This window comes from Ornithorhynchus anatinus, chromosome 13 (assembly GCF_004115215.2).
Source record: "Ornithorhynchus anatinus isolate Pmale09 chromosome 13, mOrnAna1.pri.v4, whole genome shotgun sequence".
NCBI classification, from domain to species: Eukaryota; Metazoa; Chordata; class Mammalia; order Monotremata; family Ornithorhynchidae; genus Ornithorhynchus; species Ornithorhynchus anatinus.
Window position 1 is genome coordinate 37,697,253 of NC_041740.1, and position 20,959 is coordinate 37,718,211.

The 20,959-nt window shown below is 54.4% G+C and overlaps 1 protein-coding gene across 2 annotated transcripts; it reads right to left on the reverse strand.

Annotated features, from left to right (window-relative positions):
• Positions 1-5,048: 5,048 nt before the first annotated feature.
• On the reverse strand, positions 5,049-20,142 carry TCAF2 (TRPM8 channel associated factor 2). 2 transcript variants are annotated; one of them, XM_007662444.3, is made up of 8 exons: positions 20,033-20,142; positions 11,086-11,739; positions 9,564-10,549; positions 9,354-9,448; positions 8,606-8,819; positions 7,522-7,761; positions 6,905-7,242; positions 5,049-6,074 (listed from the first exon to the last, which is right to left on the reverse strand). In XM_007662444.3, exons 1-8 carry the CDS (start codon positions 20,047-20,049, stop codon positions 5,820-5,822), a joined length of 2,799 nt encoding a protein of 932 aa, XP_007660634.2. In that variant the 5' UTR covers positions 20,050-20,142; the 3' UTR covers positions 5,049-5,819. The 2 variants fall into 2 exon arrangements, with proteins under 2 accessions (XP_007660634.2, XP_007660635.2); XM_007662445.3 differs by lacking the exon at positions 20,033-20,142 and adding an exon at positions 12,996-13,112.
• Between the last annotated feature and the right edge of the window lie 817 nt (positions 20,143-20,959).

Consider the following 20,959-nt stretch of genomic DNA (forward strand, 5'->3'; position numbering starts at 1 on the left):
TAAGAAGGGACAAGGTGATTGAGTGCTTTGAAACCAATGGTGAGGAGTTTTGTTTGATGAAGAGGTGGAAGGGCAACCACTGGAGTTTCTTAAGGAGTGGGGAATTATGTCCTGAACCTTTTTGTAGAAAAATGATCTAGGTAGCAGAGTGAAGTATGGCCTGGAGTGGGAAGAGATAGGAGGCTGGGAGATCAGTGAGGAGGCTGATATAATAATCAAGGTGGGCTAGGATAAGTAATTGGATTAACATGGTAGGAGTTTGGTTGGGGAGGGAAGGGAGGATTTTTGAGATGTTGTGAACCAACAGGATTTAGTGATGGATTGAATATGTGGTGGAATGAGAGAGAGGAGTCAAGGATATCGCCAAGAATATGGTCCTGTGAGACAGGAAGGATGGTGGTGCCATCCACAGTGATGAGAAAGTCAAGGTGAGGACAGTGTTTTGATGGGAAGATAAGGAATTCTGTTTTGGACATGATTAGCTTGAGGCGACGGAAGGATATCCAAGTAGAGAGGTCTTGAAGGCAGGAGGAAATGCGAGATTGCAGAGAGGCAGAGAGATCAGGGCTGGAGATTTAGATTTGAGTACCATTCATTTAGAGATGGTAGTTGAAGCCATGGGAGTGAACGAGTTCTCCAAGGGAGTGGGAATAGACGGAGAATACACGGGGCCCCAGACCTGAACCTTGAGGGACCCCCCCCCCCCAGTTACAGGATGAGAGGCAGAAAAGAAACCCTCGAAGGAGATTGAGAACGAACTTCCAGAGAGATAAAAGGAGAACCAGGAGAGGACACAGTCAGTGAAGATGAGGTTGGATAATGTATCCAGGAGAAGGGGGTGGTCAACAGTGTCAAAGGCAACTGAGAGACTGAGGAGGATTAAGATGGAAGAGGTCATTGGATTTAGCAAGAAGATCAATGGTGACTTTTGAGAGGGAGGTTTCTGTGGAGTGAAGGGGACAGAAGCCAGATTGGATTGGAGCCAGATTGGGCAGGAAGCCAGATTGAATTGGAGCCAGATTTCTCCCTTTATTAATCCCCTCTCCCAGCCTCACAGCACTTATGTACATACCCGTAATTTATTTATTTATATTAATTTCTGTCTCCCCCTCTAAACTGTAAGCTCACTGTGGACAGGGGATGGGTCTGTTTATTGTTAGACTGAACTCATCCAAGTGCCTAATACAGTCCTCTGCAGACAGTAAGCGCTCACTAAATACGACTGACTGGCCGTCTGACTGACCCCCAAACCCGCACACCAACCACCCCAACAGTCAGTGGAGAGCCACACTTTTGACGTGCCAGACCAGAGGGTGGGCAGGAGAGGCTGTGGCAGGAATCGGGGCCAGGGGTGCGGGGCCGGGCAAGGACGGAAATCTCCCTGCCCCTGCTCCTTCTCACACTGGGCCTGCACAAGGCTGGGTGGGGAGGACTCCTATCTCAGCCCCACCCTGTGCTGGAAATCTCAGCTGCTGCATAAGGGTGTATGTCCAGGGAGGCAGGGGAAGAGTGTATTTTGTGTGTGTGTGTGTGTTTCCCAGCTGTGTAAACTGCTGCTCTGCTGCCCAGGAGCGGGAATTGCAAGCTGGTGGGCTGTGCCTGGCAGAGTTCTGCTTCCACCCCAGGGACCCCCGAGCCCCATCTCTCCATGGTGGAAGAAGGTCTTGGCAGATGGCCCAAGCTCCCCTGGCGAGGGCTGGCTGAGTCACTCTCCCAGCTTCTTCCCCGTGTCAGCCCTCTGCCCCCTTGACCCCCCCGGTCCCCAATCCACCTAGTTCCTGCTTCCCTGCTCCCTCTGAAGTTAGGGGAGAAGTAAGGATCAAACATCAAGGGACATTCCACCCAACCCGGGGACCTGGACGACTCCCTGGAACCTGGACGAACACAGCATCAAATCCCCAGAGATCCACACTCCCCTCAGCCAAGGACAATGTAGTCCTTGCTGCCTAGGCTGGCCCAGTCCAAGCAGGGAGAGTTCCAGTCAGATTCCCCCAGTCAGGGGCCGAGTCCAGTTTGGAATTCCCCCCAATCCAGGGGTGTGTGAAGAGGACTAGACAGATCTGACTTCAGTCAGGAAAGCAGGTTACCCTGGGTTAAATGGCCCTGCACATACAGCCTAGGCTCCATCCTGAGAAGACCTCTGTCTGCCAAACCCCCACATTGGAACAGACCTGTCCCCACCACTCCAACCGAAAATCAGATCTGGGGTCCCTGGAAAAGACATCAAACCTAAACTGAAATTCAATCCCACTTCAGAAAAAGGGCAGCTGGCCCTCTCAAAGCACCCACAGAATGGAAAAGTAATCACTGTCTGAGAAGATACGGAGAGTAATACTCAAAATCAAAATACTCAAGGGGCTGGTGGGCACTTATCCGGTTCAGAGTGATGGCGTTTGTAGTGGAGGTGTCAAGTGCTGTGAAGTAATGAGGCCTGAGGATTTCAGGGCAGCAGAGGGAGGGAAAAAGAGAGGTAGGGGCGGAAGAATCACCCTGAGAATCATGGCTTCTGGTTCAAGCTTGGCTGCCTCCTGAAGAGCCCTTACTACTGGACTAATTAAGGGATGTTCCCCACTCAAATCTGCCCAGGGGGTTGTTTTTGCTCCTGCTAGCTGGTCTCATTTCTGCCTCTTCTTCCTCTTAAAACTCCATCCATGATGGAACCAACACATTTGCAGCATAATCTAGTGGGAAGAGCACAAGACTGTGACTCAGGAGACCTGAGTTCTAATGCTGACTCCGCCACTTGTCTGCTGTGTGACTGTAGACAGGTCACTTCATTTATCTATGATTCAGTTTCCTCCTGTACTAAGTGCTGGGTAAGCACAGATAATCAAGTTAGATACTATCCCTGACTCACATGGGGCTCACAGTCTGAGTAGGAGGGAGAACAGGATTCGAATCCCCATTTTTCAGATGAGTAAACTGAGGCACAGGAAAGTGAAGTGACTTGACCAAGGTCACACAGCAAGTAGCAGAGTGGGGATTAGAACCCAGGTCCTCTAATTCCTGGGCCAATGTTCTTTCTACTAGGCCATGCTTCTTCCTTATTACCAATCACACCAGTGACCATCACCACTTTGGTTCAGCACTGTGCAGTGCTCTGCAAACAGTAAGCACTCAATAAACAAGATCGACTAACTGACATTGTGCTTAACGTATATGTATTTCTGTTGTTAGTGTGCATAGCTGGAAACTATTTTTACTTCCCTCCTCCTCTTCCTATTAACTCCTCAAGGGCAAGGGCAGGGACTAGATACTCCCCTTCCTCTCCGTAGAAAAGTCTGAGTGCAGGCAGCGATGGGAAAAGCTGAAATCCCATCTTCTCCACAGAACCTGAAAAGCCGCTTGGCCTAGTGGAAATAATACTGTTATTATTTCTGCTCTAGACCTACTTGTCTGTCTGTCTGCATTGTGTCCTCCACTGTCCCCTGAAAATCCTCTAGATTGGAAGCTCCTTGGGAGGCAGGGAACATGTCTTCCAACGCTTTTATATTGTACTCCCCCAAGTGCTTTGTACAGTGTTCCGCAAACAATAAGAGATCAATAAATTGATTGACTGGCACAGAGGTCCACACTTGGCCCCCTCCTTGGTTCACAGAGCAGGCCTATGATTTAGTTACCGCTGCTCAGTATGGACTAAGATCTGGTCAGTCTCTAACAAGAGGCCTAAGGCACATCTTCTCTACCTCAAAACTCTTTGGACTCTTCCTCATCCCCCTTGGAGCCCAGAAACTCATGCTCCCACAGCCAACACCAATGCAGGCTGCTGGCATTACTAACAAAGGCTGAGGGAAGGAGACAGGACCTCTCTCCTCTGCTATCCTGCTCCTGTTTCTGCAGGACTTTGGGTGACCTTGCAGCCCGCTGGTCCTGTGCCGTGAGGAGGGGAGGCAGTGAGGGGCTGAGGAAGGATGGGCCGGGTTCAGAGGGCCTAGGCTGTGGGGTGGGGTCTGGAGTTTACCCCTCCCCAGTCCAGTCAGGTTCCTACAATGGCAGCAGAGGTCAGAGGCTGTGGAAGGAGCCAAGGCACCATTGGATGGGGTCAGGCAGGGGAGAGGAGGCCCTGCCCGGCACTGTGGCGAACCTTAATTATGACTTTTGTGAAACCTCGGTGGGCCTCATTAAAAAGTTCCTCACCAAGATGGCAGCTGCTCTTGGATATCACTGGGCTTCGTTTAGCATTGGGGGACCAAAGGGGAGGGTGGCCTATTAGAGCAACTACCTCCTCCAGCCCCCACCCATCTTCCCAGGGATAGCGGGAGAGGAGGAAGAGGAGAAAGCGGAGCAGGGATGGCTCACACGGAGTGGCCTGGGAGAGGGAGCCAGCCGGGCGTCATTAAAACCTAACTGGGGTTTGAATCACCAAATTAGATCTGGAGATGTCATGTTTCCTTGGGGAGAAACGAACATCACTCCCTCACAGCAACCTTTTCCCTCCTCTTTCTGCTAGGCCATGCCGCTTCCCAACATGGAAGTTTGCTCTTGCAGACTCTCCACACCCCACCCCATATCCTCCTGCAGTCCCCCCAGTCCCACCCTCCCCTTCCCTGGCTGGTCCAGCCAGTTATCTGAGAATTCTCTATTTTAAAAAAGTGCACCTCCTGTCCTGAGCTAACAGGAAAGTTGCCATGACAACACTGTTTCTTGAAGACATCAAAGTAAGGAATGTCCAACCTCCCTCCACGGGGAGGGCTTTGGCAGAGGACACAGCAATCCCCCAGAATGTTCATTCTTCTCGGTTAGCCACGGCCTGGCCACTCCTTTTTTTATGTTATTTGTAAGCACTCATCATTCATTCATTTAATTATATTTATTGAGCACTTCCTGTGTGCAAAGCACTGTTCTAAGCACTTGGACAGTACAATATAACAATAAACAGACACAATACCCACCCACAACAAACTTACAGTCTAGTCTTGACACTATGCATCAAGCACTGTTCTAAGCACCGGGGTAGATTCAAGTTAATCTGGTTTGACATGGGCCCTGCCCCACATGGGGCTATCTAAGAACAGGGAGAACAGGTATTAAATCCCATTTTACAGATGAGGAAACTGAGGCCCAGAAAAGTTAAGTGGTTGGTCTGAGGTCACTTGACAGTTAAGTGGCAGAGCCAGCATTGGGCGCTTGGGGACCAAGTTCAGGCCCACTGCCAAGCTGGGGCGAGGAAAAGGGGCAATTGGCCTCAGCAGAGCAGGGACCCCAGTGACCAACTGGCTTCAGTAACAATCACCTTGATGACTTCGGAATAACCAATCCACTGGCCCTGCCGGGGTGGAGGCCAGGAGAAGCCACAGCTGGTGGCCCAGTTGCATGGTGCGGAGGGGCCAAGAAAGGACTCATTCGGTGACCCGGTTATGCTGTGTGGGAACGGCTGGGCAGAAGCACAGCCAGATTTCCAGGCTGGGTCTCCTCGGGCCGCCAGCTGGAATCCCCCACTAGATAAATCTGGAGGAGGCAGACCCCATCAGGCTGGACCCTCATCACCGGATTCCCCACCTCATTTTCTCCCCAACGGCAGCTGCTCCCGAAGGGTCGATTGGTTGTACCTACCACTCTAACACATCCCTGGATCTGTCCCCCAGGCCAGAGCCCCTGCCCATCCCGAGCTTCCCAGAGAAGCACAAGTGACAGAGTCATGGCTCGGGGAGACATCCCGGCTTCTGTTAGAGCGGAGGCTTCCTGAGGCGGAGATGTGTCCCGTACTCTGTGGTATTTTCCTAAGTGCTCAGTACAGAGTTCAGTACAGTGCTCGGTTAACAACCTGCCTGCAGATCCCCATGGTGAGAAGTGGAGGCCCCTCGCACCCCATCCAGCAGTCAGTTGGTGGTGAGCAGGTATGGCCTCATGGGATTGTCCTTCCAGGGAGGCAGGGTGGCCAGAGAGGCGGCTACGTCCTTCTGGATGGGCCAGCCCCACGCCTCGAAGAAAGGGGCCAGGTTCCTCTGTACCTGGTGGGAGAACTTCTCTGCCCACAGGTTCATCTTGGCCGCGTTGTCCCCGGGCACCTTTGCCAGACCCTGGTACTGGGCAAAGAGGGAGATGAAAGCCTCCCATCCGAAGGCCTCCTGAAGCTGTGAGGAGAAGGGGGACAGAGGTGGCCGAGTCTTAGCACCCAGTTTGGGGGAGGGATTCACGGGCCCCAGTGGTCTCAGAATTTGGACTCTCCCACCCCGACCCTCCAAGATGGGGGTTTAATGGCCACCCCCCTCCCAGCCCCTGGCACTGGGGTTCTCTCCACTGCCCTGCCACCTTTGCCACCTTCCAATCCTGCACACTGAAGAGCTAGACAGAAAGATGGCTATTTAGGGAATTAGGCGGTCCTACTGTTTGGGATCATCACCATTTTTTGCCTCTTTCAACCATGCTTGGTGTCTGTTTTCCTTATCTCGAGAAGCAGCATGGCCCAGTGGAAAGAGCCCTGTCCTGGGAGTAAGGGGACTCGGGTTCTAATCCTAACTCCACCACTTGCCTGCTTTGTGAACTTCTCGGGGCCTCAGTTTCCTCAGCTGTAAAATGGGTACAAGATACCTGTTCTCCCTCCCTCTTGGACTGTGACCCCCATGTGGAACAGGGATTGTATCTGATCTGCTATTATCATATCCAACCCAGCCCTTAGTTCAGTGCTGAGCACGTAATAAGAGCTTATCAAATGCCACCGCTATTATCATTATTACATACTTGGGTTGCCCTGTCTCACCATTAGTCAGGGAGCTCCTTGAAGACAGGGCCCATGACTGGCCCAGCCACAGACACCATACAGGAGTTAGCTACAATGCTGCCTGCCTGGTCCCTGGGGACTGTCTGAACTGTCCCGGCATCTCTGGGGCCATCCGGGCTGTGGCCAATCCCGGGTGTGCGGCCCCCTCCCCCAGCCCAGTGCCGAAGGGCCCCCCCACAGTACCTGCAGGTAGGTCTCCAGAGCCGTCCACACGCTCCACTCCTCCAGGGGGGCCCCCTTCTTCAGGTAGTTCCGGATCCTCTCCTCCCGCTCCGCGGGCCTCAGGGCAGGGTGGGCCCGGGCCCGGGGGATGCCCAGCACCGACTCGCTCACGTAGACGGACCAGAGGTTGCAGGTGGCCTCGGTGGTGTGCGGGGGGAGCTCCCAGCCTGAGCGCTGCTGGTTGTGGCCCAGCTCGTGGATGGGGCCCCACAGACCCTGGCTCGTCATGCCCTTCTCACTGACCATCTCCTGCACAGACTCCAGGTGGCCCATGATGGGGTAACCCGAATGCATCCAGCCTGTAGAGGAGCGGGAAGGGGAGGGACACCGATCATGAGCATCACAGTCCCCCTGAACCCGGAGAATTTCCCACTGAATCCAGGGAGACAGCCGGGAAGCTGGGCTGCTGGTGTTCACTGCTTTGTCCCCTGAGGCCCACGTTCGCATCACTAGTCTGCAGGCCCACGGGGCTAACCCAGCCAGGGATCCCCCAGGGCAGCCCCTGACCCCAGGGCCAGATCAGTAGGGTGACCGACCCCTTTCCGGCTCAGCCATCCCCCCGGGCCCTAGGGGCTCACCGACAGAGAGCTGCACGTCGGTGACGATCCTCTCTGGCCGGAGGAAGGGGAAGGGCACCGCTCCCAGCTTGGCCACAGCCTCCATCATCTGGTCCCAGAGGCTCAGCAGCGGCTCCGGGTCCCTGAGGCCCCGCAGGCTTTCAGACGGCAGCGTCAAGATGATGTTGTTGGTCGCCAGCTCCCCCCAGGGGGTGGGCCGGTGACGGATGCTGGCCTCCCACTCCTCTCGCGATGTCTCTCCTGAAGGCGGGGATGGGGTCATGCTGGCTGCGGCATCTGCTAGCTCCCCATTTCCCATCAGGAAAGGAACCCCAAAAGGGATACTGCCCCCACATGTGGATGATGACTTAGTCTCTCCCTCTGTCTTCTCTCTGACCTGAACCTCTGACATTCGATATATTTCCTTCTCCCGCCATGGCAAATCGCATTGCAAAATTACTCCTAGAGGAAGCTTTCCTAGATTACTACCACCCACTCTCTAGCGATCACAGCAACCCATCTCAGCTGTTCTCTTTCACTTTCTGTGCCTGGAACAGATCTTCTGTATCTGTTCTACCTCCAGTTATACCCCATTGGTGCTTCCTGTTGACAACTTGTAAGGCCGAGGAAACCCGAATTCTCACCACTGATTTGCTGCTGCTAACAATGACACAAGCTTTACTGAGCTTGTCCTTTTCCTCAGGGGAAGATTTCACCCGGCCCCACCGACCAGAGTCTTCCACACCCTACTCCCTGTCCTCCACTCTGACCCCCGAGGTAGCCTCAATAGACTTGTCTGAGGGAAGACTCAATCCTCCCCAGACATGGAGCTGGAGACCCAGGCAGCTATCCTGGTGTTTATCAATGCTCCTGCTGTAGTTTTAGTCTAACCTAAAACCCTCCTGCTGCAATCTAGTCCATTTTCTTGGATTTTGTCCTCGGTAGCTACAGAAGAGTCGGTCACCAACTTCCCATATGGAAGGAAGCTGCAGCCTGCTTCCCTTCCTCAGCCCATGTCACCCTAAATGCCCCTGATTACCCTCTCTCCTTTAGGCCTAACAGTGAACCCTCCCTCCTTTAGGCCCTGGGCCGGCCGTTATCTCACCCAGTTTGAAGTACGGGGCGGGCAGGGCCCCCTCGACCGTGATGGGCACCTTGCCCAGCTTGCTGCCCTTAGGCACGATGATGTAGACGAGCCCGCCCCAGAGACAGGGGACGGTGCGCTCCTGCTTGTCTACACAGCAGCGGTGGATCACTACTGGGGCCCGGTGCAGCTCCTGGGCTCCGCTCAGGTCGTCGGAGTGGCAGCCGATCTGCACCTGAGGATGATGGGATGGATGTGGGCATGGAGTCGCGTTCACCTGGTGAGGTTGACGAGGCTCAGCCTGGTTCGAGGCTCCTCCTCTCATCCCATCTCTCTGAGTCTTTTCTCTGCTCAGGAACTTGGGCACTGCCTAGGCCCCGCAACCCCATCCCAAGCGCAGCCCAGGCCCTCAGTGGGAGGGAGGAACCAGAAACAGGTGAAGGAAGCGGCATAGCCTAGTAGAAAGAGCACAGGCCTGGGAGTCAGAGGACTTGGGTTCTAATTCCAGCCCTGCCACATGTCTGCTGTGTGATTTTGGGCAAGTCATTTCACTTCTCTGTGTCTCGGTTACCTCATCTGTAAAATGGGGATTGAGACCCTGAGCCCCATGTGGAACATGGACCGTGTCCAACTTGATTATCTCGTATTTACACGCCTGCTTAGTTTAGGGCCTGGCACACAGTAAGCACTTCAAATACTATAAACAAACAAACAAAAAAAGACGGGCCAGGTTGGAGGTTGGGAAGGGGCTGGGGCATGAAGGAATTACCTCCAGGCCAGCTCCGGTGACATCACAGGGGAGGGTGATGGTCAAGGTGCTGCCCCCGGGGAGGTACAGCCCCGTGCTCACCCACACCGTGTCACCTGCAAGACACGTGGGAAGGTTGAGTTCCAGCCCCGGCTCTGACCTCCCCGCCCCACTCACCCAGACACTTCCCCTTCAAAGGGTGGGAGTAGGCAGGGCACCCCCTTTCCTCACCTGGGTTGGTGCCATCGATCTCCACGGTGACGGGGGGTCCCGGCGGCCCGAGCCGGGCAGGGCAGCTTCCGCCCCCTGGCCCCTGGGTTAGTGCTGAGCAGTCTGCTCCCGAGTGCGCCAGTTCTGTAGCCAGGCAGAGCAAGGCCCCCTCCTTGGAGTCGCTGAGCACGGGGTGCTGGCGGCTGACGGCCGGGAGTCCCGACCGGTGGACCGCCTTGCGCAGGATGCGGTGCAGGGAGGCATAGGCGGGCACGTCCTGGGACGGGAGTCGCAGGAATGCCGCGCAGTCCCGTCTCAGCTTCCGGCGCCAGCCTTCTGCCAGAGCCTGCTGCCCCTCCAGCTCCCCCTGAAACTGAGCCAGCGCCTGGCGGAAGTGGTACTGCCCCGGGCCATGGTCAGGCACCGGGAACCGCCCGGCCTCCAGGCTCTGGCCCAGGATGGAGATGCCCAAGGGGTTGAGGATGCGGTTGCCGGGGTAACCGGCCACGGCAGCTTGGCCGGGGTTCTGCGACGCCCACCACCAGGCCTGGCCTCCGATCAGCAGGCCCCCTCCCTCCGCCACAAATTCCTGGATCTTGGGGGCCGCCTCGTCGCTGTAGGCTTTGCACACGAAGACGCTCAGGCCTTCCTCCAGCTGCCCCGGCCCGCAGGCCAGCCCGCTGGGGGCCAGGAGGGGACACAGCCCCTCCAGGCCGGAGGCGACCCCGACACGGCCACCCTTCCCGCCATCCAGCCAGCGCACGGCATTGACCAGTAGGGGAGCGAGCCGTGGGACCGTCAGCAGGCCCTCGTGGGCCGCCACCACCACGCGGCCCCGGCCAGAGCGGGCTGCGGCCAGGAAGCAGCCGAGGGTGGGGTCCAGCCCCAGGGGGAAGGCCAGGGCCCCGTGCACCAGCAGCTGTGAGGGGAGACCCCCGGTCATGATGTCCAGCTCCGACAGGCCGGCCAGGAGTTGCCTCTGGTCCCCGGTGAAGTCCTGGCTGTGCCTGAAGAGAGAGGGGCGGTGACAGGGCGGGTCCCAGCTGCCTGAGGCGGGCAGCACCGGCTCCCGTGCTGCCAGACTGATGGCAGAGGGGACCCTAAGCTACACCTTAGAGGCAGAGAGACCTTCTGCCTGGGCCGGGGCATCCCAATCGTGCCCCCGGGTGGATTCCCTGTTCAGACCAGTGCCAGTCTGGTTCTGTCAGACCAGTGACAGAATGGCCCCGCTCTCACTGGAATGGTTGGGTCAAACCTATGGTCAAACTTTCTTGGCCAAGGCCTCCGTGAGTTGCTGCCCCTCCCCAGACGGGTGGCAGGGAGTCTCTTCCAAGCATCCTCCTGGGGAGGGGTGTTGGCTTTCCTCTGCCCACCTCTCCACCCCTCACAGCCCCCAACAAAGCCTTCTCTCTTCCTAAGGTCAGGTGAAGGCTCCCTCTGCCCCTCGGCTCACAGTCTGGGGAGGCAATGGAGGGTGGTGGGGACAGAATCGTGTGTGCTCGTGCACACACACAGACACACAGACACACACACACACACTCACCGCACTGTCAGTGGGATCTTAGGAACTTTCTTGGACACTTTGAGGAGGCCCCCTTCCGCAGGGGCAGCAGTGAAATAGACACCGGCCACGCTGGTCACCCGGTTGCCAGGGAAGTCGGACAGCACCCTGTCTGCGCCGTGCTGGCTGGCCCAGTGCCAGGCCTGGCCCCCGACGAGCAGGCCCCCTCCGGCCTTCAGGAACCGGATCAGTTCCTCCGGCTTCTCCAGCTCATAGGCGTTGGTGCAGTGGACCCCCGGGGCATCACCAAGGGCTCCCCCGGCCTGCACCTCCACCCCAGTGCCCCGGAGGATCTCAGCCAAGGGCTCCAGGCCCCCGCCGATCCCGACCACGGCCCTCGGCGAGGAGCGGAGCCAGCGCACGGCGTTGTGGAGGAAGCGGGCGAGCCGGGCTTCCCGCAGGTAGCCTTCGTGGGCCACGACCAGCAGGCGGCCCCGGCCGTAGCGGGAGGCGGCGACGAGGACCTGGCCCCGGGCGTTCACCAGCACCGGGAGAGCCGCCTCACCCACCAGCAACAGCTCGCAAGGGGTACAGTGCCCGGGGAGGTCCCAGCGCTCCAGCCCATCCACCAGCGCCGCGAAGATGGCCGAGGGCTCCATATCCTGGGGACTCATCACCTCCACTCCGGCTCCTTGGCTGCGGGGGGAAAGCAGATTCAGGAAGGGGGAGCAGAGGCCTTGCCCCGTTTCTTAGGGAGAAGTGACTTGCCCAAGGTCACACAGCAGACAAGTGACAGAGTCGGAATTAGAACTCACATCCTCTGACTCCCAGGCCCGTGCTTTATCCACCGCTTCCCTAAGTTTGTCCACCAGATCCTTATAATGAAGAGAACCAGACAGGGCCTAATAATTACCTCAAGAGGAATTTGCTGCTGTTTGTATTGAGGAATATGCAGTGATTTTTTCTCTTCATTCAAGTGTGAAACTAGGACGCTGTACCACCTCTAAATAAAGAAACTCTGGATTGCATGCAGGTTGAGCTGGCCTTGATTAGTAGAGGAATCAGAGCTCTGCACATAGTATGCACTCAGTAAATACGATTGAATGAAAGAAACGCTGTCAACCACCACTTCCTACTAGTACGAAATGAAGTGCTTTTAGTAAGAAACTTGTTTCTGACCTACCCTTTTGAACATAACCGCAGAGTCTGTGAAATCTACTTCCACAGGACCCAAATAGCTGTAAGTTTGCTCTGGGGGCAGGGAAAGTGTTGTTATATAGTACTTTCCCAAGAGCACCCTGCACCCAGTAAACACTCAATAAATACGACTGAATGAAGAAATGAATGAAGATGGCCAACCGTCTACACTCAGGGACGCCTGGAACGGCTTTTTGCTGCTAACCCCGGCCCCACCTTGGGTCTGAGAGTCTGGGGCTGGGTGGGATTGTGCCCAGAAGTCCTGTGCAGGGTGCCCTGGGGGTCAGGGATGGGTGGGTCTGTAGGTGGGCACTTGTGTGAGTGTGCATGGAGAGGAGGGTGGTGTCTGCAAACCACAGAGATGACTGAAATTCCTGAAAGGGGCGGGCGGTCTGTTTTCCCTGCATGTGTGTTTGGGGTATATGTGTCTGAGGAAGGAGGGGTGGGGGGTGATCTCAATTTTGGGGGTTTTCCCTGCACTCCCAATTTAAAAATCTTGTTCACTCCGCAACACATCTTTGGGGGTTCTTGGCCCAGCTCTGCACTTGGCAGTGGGACTGGATCTGGGAACGGTGCCCGGGAGGGAGGAGGGGAGAGGAAGGAGGGGAGGGAGAAAGGGGGAGCCAGGAAGTCCGAGGCGGACGACACACACACACACACACACACACACACACACAGATACACACCGACACACAAGCACACTCACACTGACCACTCGACCCCCACCTCCAGGACCCCGGAGGCCGCACACCGACCTTGACGACAGTGGGTAGAGAAGGCCGGGCCTGGCCGGAGGGTGGACAGGAGAGGCTGCGGAGGGAATCCGGGCCAGAAGTTCTGGGCCGGGCAAGGAGGGAAATCCCCCTGCCTCAGCTTCCTCTCCTCCCCGGGCTGGGTTGGGCTCAGCCCCACCCCGCACTGCGAATCTCAGCTCCTCCCTCCGCTCACACCACGTGTGCACTGCTTCCACCCCGGGGACCCCGGAGTCCCGGCTCTCCGAGATGGGAGAGGCGTTTAGTAGACGGCCCGGGTTGAAAGGGGAAGGCTGGCTGAATCATCCTCCCTTCATCTTCCCCCTCAGCCCCCTGCCCCCCTAATCCCAGATCGGCCTAGACCCCTCTAGTCCACCGATCCTCCTGGTTCCTGCTCCCCTGGGCCCTCTGGAATTAGGGATGATAATAATAATAATGATGATGGTATGTGTCAGAGCGTTTACTGTGAGCCAGGCACTGTACTAAGTGCTGGAGTGGATGGCAGCAAATTGAGTTGGACACAGACCCTGTCCCTTGTGGGGTTCACAGTCTCAATCCCCATTTTACAGATGAGGTGACTGAGGCACAGAGAAACTCAGTGACTTGCCCAAGGTCATGCAGCAGAGAAGCAGAATTAGAATCCACGACTTTCTGATTCCCAGGCCCAGGCTCCATCCACAACGGCAGGAAGCACTCTGCCCAGACCCAAGACCTGGATTACCCTCTAGGAAGTGGACGAACACAGCACCAAATCCTCAGAGATCCACAACCCCCCTCAGCTGAGGACACCATAGTCCTTCCTGTCTGGGCTGGGCCAGTCCGAGCAGGGAGGCTTCCAGACAGATTCCCTCAGTCACCCTAAAAACTCCTAACCTCCACCTATAGAGAAGCAGAGGGGCCTGATGAAAAGAACCCAAAGCTGGGAATCAGAGGACCTGGGATCTAATCCCGGCTCCTCCACGTGTCTGCTGTGTGACCCTGGGCAAGTCACTTCACTTCTCTGTACTTCAGTTCCCTCATCTGCAGAATGGGGATTCAATACCCTCCTACTTAGACTAGGAGTTTCATGGGGAATCTGATGATCTTGACTCTAACGGCACTCAGTACAGTTCTTGGCACATAGAAGCATTAAACAAATACCACAATTACTATTATTATTACAGTCCTCCCCCTCCACCCGGGGAATTTACTGGGCAGCTCCTAAGGGCTCAGCACTGTAATAAGCCCTTGAGAAAGTAGAAAAGAGTTGGTAGACAGGATCCCTACCCTTGAAGAGCTTTCACTCTAGGAGGAATGTCAATGGGCCGCACCCAGGTCAGGGCTCCAGGGAAGGCCCTCTCCCACGGGACCGTGAATGGGAGCAAGAGTGGTGCGGCCAAACTGGTCTTTTCGGCTTCCAGCCCCGCCCCAGCCCTGAGGTCTGGTTTGATGCCATTCTCGTTGCTCTTGACATCATCAACCGCACAGAACTCTGAGCCCCAGAGAGCTGGGAGCTCCGGGCTCGGCCTAGTTCCTCTTTGGCCATCGGCCCAAGATCACTCTGTAAGTTCCCGGGGCTATTTCCGAGACAGTCAGGCAGAAGATGGGGTGTTGCGGTCATGAGGGCACGGTGGGCCAGGGTTCTGCGGCGGCTACTCCCCCTTCCGCAGGGGAAGTTCCGGATAAGCCAGGGGAAGGCGGTAGGCGAGAATGTCAGAGACAGGAAAAGCCTCACAGGAAGTCCAGAGCCCAGAGAGGAAGCGGAACTCAGGCTTGGTGGCGGAGGAGGCGAACAGGTTCTTCTCATCTGGGGCGAGAGCGGGCAGCAGGCCCAGTCCTCTGCCAACTTGAGATCTGTCGGGTGGCGGGGGGGGCTTCTCCGAAGCCCAGGAGGCTACAGAGTGGAAGCATAATAATAATAACAATGGAATTTAAGTGCTTACTATGTGCCAAGCACAGTGTACAATCCACTACAATAAAAAATGATCCAGTCCTTGCCCCACATGGGGCTCGGGGTCTAAGGAGGAGGGCGAATAGGCAATGAACCCTCATTTCACAGAGGAGGAAAGAGAGGCGCAGAGACTTACGTGACTTGACCAAGGTCCCGTGGCAGAGGTGGGATTGGGCTCCTCCCACTAGGCCATGATCAGTTCCTACTGAAGCTGTCCCGAATCCTGGGCCCTACCCCTGCACCAATGGTGCCCTTCAGCAGCAGTTGCCATTCCTTCCTCTGAAGAAGGATGCCAACAGGTCGCTTTAGTTCTCTTTTGTTTGCTTCCCAGTGACAGCAGTTTTGGGGCCGGTTTGCCACGGAGGGGAAGAGCATAGAATATTGCTCGGCACATAGTAAGCACAAAACAATACCATAATAATAATTATTATTATTCTCCATTTTCCCTTTTCTGAAATTAATTTTAATATCTGTCTTCCCCTATATACTGTAAGCTCCTTGTGGGCAGGGATTGCCTTACCCTGTATCTACCCCAGTGCTTAGAACAGTGCTCTGCACATAGTAAGCGCTTAACAAATACCAACATTATTATTATTATTATTATTATTATTACCATCTACCAACTCTATCGTTCTGTAGTCTCCCAAGCGCTTAGTACAGTACCCTGCACACAGTAAGAGCTCAATAAATACCACTGGTTGATTGGTTGGGTGAGTGGGATGTCAGTCAGTCAGTCCTATTTATTGAGAACTTACTGTGTGCAGAGCACTGTACTAAGCACTTAAGAGAGTACAATATAACAATATAGCATAGCAGACACATTCCCTGCCCACAATGAGTTTACACTCTAGAGGGGGAGACAGACATTAAAATAAACAAATGTAACAGATATGTGCATAAGCACGGTGGGGCTGGGAGGGGGGATGAATAAAGGGATCAAGTCAAGCGATGCAGTAGGGAGTTGAGGTAAAGGAGAAGAGGGCTGAGTTAGGGAAGGTTTCTTGGAGGACATGTGCCTTCGGTAAGGTTTTGAAAAGGGGGAGAATAATTGTCAGTCAGATATGAGGAGGGAGAATGTTCCAGGCCAGAAGGCAGGATGTGGGCAAGAGGTTGGCCGTGAGACAGACGAGATCGAGGTACCGTGAGAAGGTTAGCACTAGAGGAGCAAAGTGTGTGGGCTGGGTTGTAGTAAGAAGACCAGATTCCCCATCAAAGGCCAGTGCTGTCAACAGAGTGAGTAACCATGCGGGGCTCAGCACGGATCTCTGGGTTCTGGCCTAGGCAGGAGGCAGAGCAGATAATGGCTGAGGTTCTGGTCCGGCTGGTTTCACCTGGCCCTGCCTGCCCCAGCCGCCAACCAGGACACGGCAGCCTTGGCGGGTGGGTGGCACAAAGGCTCCTCTGTGCTACAGCCAAACAAGCTGGGGGCATAATAAGTTAAAGCCGGACAACGGTGCCACGTGGCTGAGCCCTCAATCTGAGAACATGAGTGTGTGTGTGTGTGTGTGTGTGTGTGTGAGAGAGAGAGAGAGAGAGAGAGGGAGACAGATTGTGTGGGTATGTATCAAGAAGCATCATGGTCTAATGGACCTGGGTTCTAATCCCAGCTTGTTCTGTCTGACTATGGGACCCGGAGGGAGATGGCTTCAGACAGGAAAGTAGGCCCCCCGTTTCAGCCAGCCCTGCACATACAGCCTAGGCTCTGTCCTGAGAAGGCCTCTGCCTGTTAATGCCCCACATTTGAAACCCGACCCTTCCCTGTGACACCAGCTGAAGATGCGAATTGGGGCCCCAGAAAAAGAAGTCGAATCCAGCCCTGCACATACAGCCTAGGCTCTGTCCTGAGAAGGCCTCTGCCTGTTAATGCCCCACATTTGAAACCCGACCCTTCCCCGTGACACCAGCTGAAGATGCGAATTGGGGCCCCAGAAAAAGAAGTCGAATCCACCTAAGAAAAAGGGTGGCAGGTCCTCTCAAAGCACACAAAGAATGGGAAAGTAGTAACTGTCTGAGAAGATATAGAGAGTAAGGTGCTGCTGGGCACTTACCTGGTCCAGGAGGATGGAGTTTATAGTGGAGGTGTCAAGTGCGGTGGAGGAATGAGGCCCGGGGATTACAGGGCGGCAGGAGGGATAAAGGGAGAGAGGGAGGGGCGGAAGAATTTTGGTCTCTCATCCTGTGAATCATGACCTCTGGTTCAAGCTTTGCTGCTTCCTGAAGAACCCTTACTACTGGTCTAGTGAAGGGATATTTCCCTCTCAAATCTGCCCAGGGGGTTGACTTGATCACCTCAGCTCCAGCTAGCTGGTCTCATTTCTGCCTCCTCTGGAAACTTAAAACTCCATCCATAGTGGAACTGACACAATTGCAGGGTGGTGTAGTGGGAAGAGGATGGGACTGGGACATGAGAGGCCCGAGTTCTAATCCTGGTTCTACCACGTCTGCTGTGTGACCTTAGACAGGTCACTTAATTTACCTGTGCCTCAGTTTCCTTCTGTACTAAGTGCTGGGTAGATACAAGATAATAAAGTCGGATACTACCCCTGACCCTCGTGGGGCTCACAGTCTGAGTAGGAGGGAGAACAGATGTTGAACCCTCATTTTACAGATGAGAAGTGACGTGACTTGCCCAAGCTCACACAGCAACTAACAGAGCAGGATTAGAACCCAGGTTCTCTAACTCCTGGACCAGTGTTCTTTCCATTAGGCCATGCTGCTTCCTTATCACCTATCATACCAGTAACCATCATCACTTTGGTTCAGCTCTGTGCTTAACGTGTATGTGTTTCTGCTGTTGATATTCCCAGTTGGAAACTACTTTTGTTTGCCTCCTCCTCCTCCTCCCATTGGCTCCTCAAGGGCAAGGGCAGAGACGAGTCGCTGCCTTTCCCTCTCAGTAGAAAAGTGCCGAGTGCAAGCAGCTACGAGACAGGTTGAAATCCCATCTCTTCCACAGAACCTGAGAAGCAACATTGCTTAGTGCAAAGAGCAAGGGCCTGGGAGTCAGAAGGAACTGGGCCTTGATTCCGGCTCCGCCACTCGTCTGCTGCGTCACCTTGGGCAAGGCACTTTGCTTCCTTGTGCCTCGGTTACCTCACCTGTAAAATGGGGATTAAGACTGTGAGCCCCGGGTGGGATATGGGAAGCAGCGTGGCTCAGTGGAAAGAGCCTGGGCTTCGGAGTCAGAGGTCATGGGTTCGACTCCCGGCTCTGCCACTTGTCAGCTGTGTGACTGTGGGCAAGTCACTTCACTTCTCTGTGCCTCAGTAACCTCATCTGCAAAATGGGGATGAAGACTGTGAGCTTCACGTGGGACAACCTGATTACCCTGTATCTACCCCGGCGCTTAGAACAGTGCTCGGCACATAGTAAGCGCTTAACAAATACCAACATTATTAAGTCACTTGACTTCTCTGTGCCTCAGTTACCTCATCTGTAAAATGGGGATTAACTGTGAGCCTCACGTGGGACAACCTGATTACCCTGTATCTCCCCCAGCGCTTAGAACAGTGCTCTGCACATAGTAAGCGCTTAACAAATACCAACATTATTATTATTATTATATGGATTGCATCCAACCTGATTAGCTTAGTACAGCACCTGGCATAGAGTAAGCGCTTAACAAATGCCAAAAAATTAAAAAAAATTAAGTATTCTCTAGATCGACACGAGGTGTGCAATGTCGCAGTCGCCCCCTTGTGGTCAAAGCGTGATGGAGCACCCTAAAGCAGCCTTCTGTTAGCGGTCAGTGACAATCAGGTGCCCCCTAGTGGTCACTGTTGGGAAGCAGGCAAAAACTAGTGTTCGTTCCTGCTCATCTCCACGGCAAAGTGAAATGGCAATCTTCCTTAACAAGGTTTCCTCCGCCGATTGTAGATTAATTCCTAAAGTCAAAGGGCCAGGAATCTCTCGTTGTGGGTCCCTGTAAACAGTCCGACATCCTAGCCAATTTTTTTTTCAAGGCTTTGACCCTGCGGGTCTCAATCCCCCAATCAATACCTACTGAAGGTGAAGCTCTGTCTTAGGCACTTATGAAAATCTAGCAGAAGCGTGACCCGTGTTCCCTGCCCTGATATCATTCATTCAATAGTATTTATTGAGCGCTTACTATGTGCAGAGCATCCAGGCCATGTTCTTCAACTAATCGATCGGTGATATTTATCGAGCACCTACTGCATGCAGAGCATGGCCCTAGGAGCATGGGAGAGTCCAATCGAGTTAGTAGACATGATCTCTGATCTCAAGGAGCTTACAATCTAGCAGTCCGAGGTATTTATTGAACACTTACTCTGTATAAAGCACTGTATTAAGGGCTTGGGAGAGTTCAATTGATCTTGGACAAGTCACTTCACTTCCCTGCACCTGTTACCTTATCTGTAATGGAGATGAAGACTGTGAGCCCCTTGTGGGACAGGGACTGTGTCCAACCTGATTAACTTGTAACTATCTCATCGCTTAGTACAGTCCCTGATATATAGTGAGTGCCTAACAAATTCCTTAAATAGGTGACTTGGGGCATGCTTGATATGCACAGAACAGCTACGTGGCTGCAATTTTTGGAAAGGTTTGATTTGAGCTCTGGAAGGTTGGGACCCTAGGGGTGATTGGATAATGGGGAGGGAGGCCGAGGCAGAAGAAGGGAAGGAGAGGAAGAGATTATATCCTAGGATATCGGCTGCTTTCACTCAGTACTCTGTTCCCTTCCTCATAAGGCATTTGTTAAGCACTTACTATGTGCCCAACACTGTGCTAAGCACTAGGGTGGAGTCGATGTAGTCAGATCAAACACAGTCCATGTCCCACAGAGGGCTCACAGTCTAAGGGGGAAGGAGATCAGATATTTAACCAACATTTTGCAGGTGAAGAAATAGGCACAGAGAAGTTAAGTGATTTGCCCAAGGTTACACAGTAGGAAGGTAGAAGAACTGGAATGAGAACCCAGGTGTCCTGATTCAAGGCCCCGTGCTCAGTCCACTAGAACACACTGTTTCCAATCCTCATTCTCCTCCTCCCCGCCCCTTGACATGTTGGTCTCACACGACTGTGCCAGCCTACACGAGGGATGGAGTTGACCCCAAGGTTAAGACCTCAGCTGCAGTCCCTCTCCTACCTGCCGCTCCTTCTCATTCTCTCAGCCTCAAAACCTTCTCATCCACTGCAGCAACTCTCCTGCCCAGCCCTGGGCCTTGTCTTCCCTGACAAACAGGGGAACTCTGCCTCTCCTTGGCCAGCTAATCAAATATTTACAAAGAGAGAAGGAGAGCACTGAAGAGCTGAGCCCAAATCCCAGAGTAAATAGGAAGCTGACTCACCTCCCCTCCCTCCAGGGAGGAAAGTGTTGGAAAAATGCAGCTTGTGGCTTCTGCGTCATCCTGCAGTGGCGGGGGAGAAGAGGGGGTGAGCACTTGAGGCCTTTTGGGGGTTGATAGGGGTGAGGGGGAGCCTCTGGACAGTCTGGGATCAGTCTGGCTGGAGTCAGGGGTAGGGATGAGGTGACCCCTTGAGGATTCTGGGACCCCCCAGCTCCTGAGCTCTGTTGGCTTGGAAGGACTCCCGGCACGATGGCGATAGGAAGACAGGTCTCCTGTCTGGAGATCTTGATGGGACCTGGGGAGACCCCGGGGCTTCTCGACTGTCCCAGGCCGGAGTGTTCACTGTGTAAGGCAGGGAGGGCCAATGGCTGCCAGTGGCTGGAACCCAGCTTGGGGGCTCTGCTGCAAAACATCTCAGAGCAAACCAGAGCCAGGTCTCTCCCATACAGAAGAGCCCTGGGAACCCACCCCAGGGAGATTTCCTGTGGGAGGGATCTAATTCCACATATTCACTTCAATTCAATCATATTTATTGAGCACTTACAGTGTGCTAAACACTGTCCTAACACCTTGGGAGAGAACAATAAAACAGTAAACAGACACATTCCCTGCCCATCATGAGCTCACCATCTGGAGGATGCACGTGCACGCACAGACACGCACACACAAACATGCATAGATGTGCATGCTTACCCATGTATGCACATGCAAACATACACACAAAC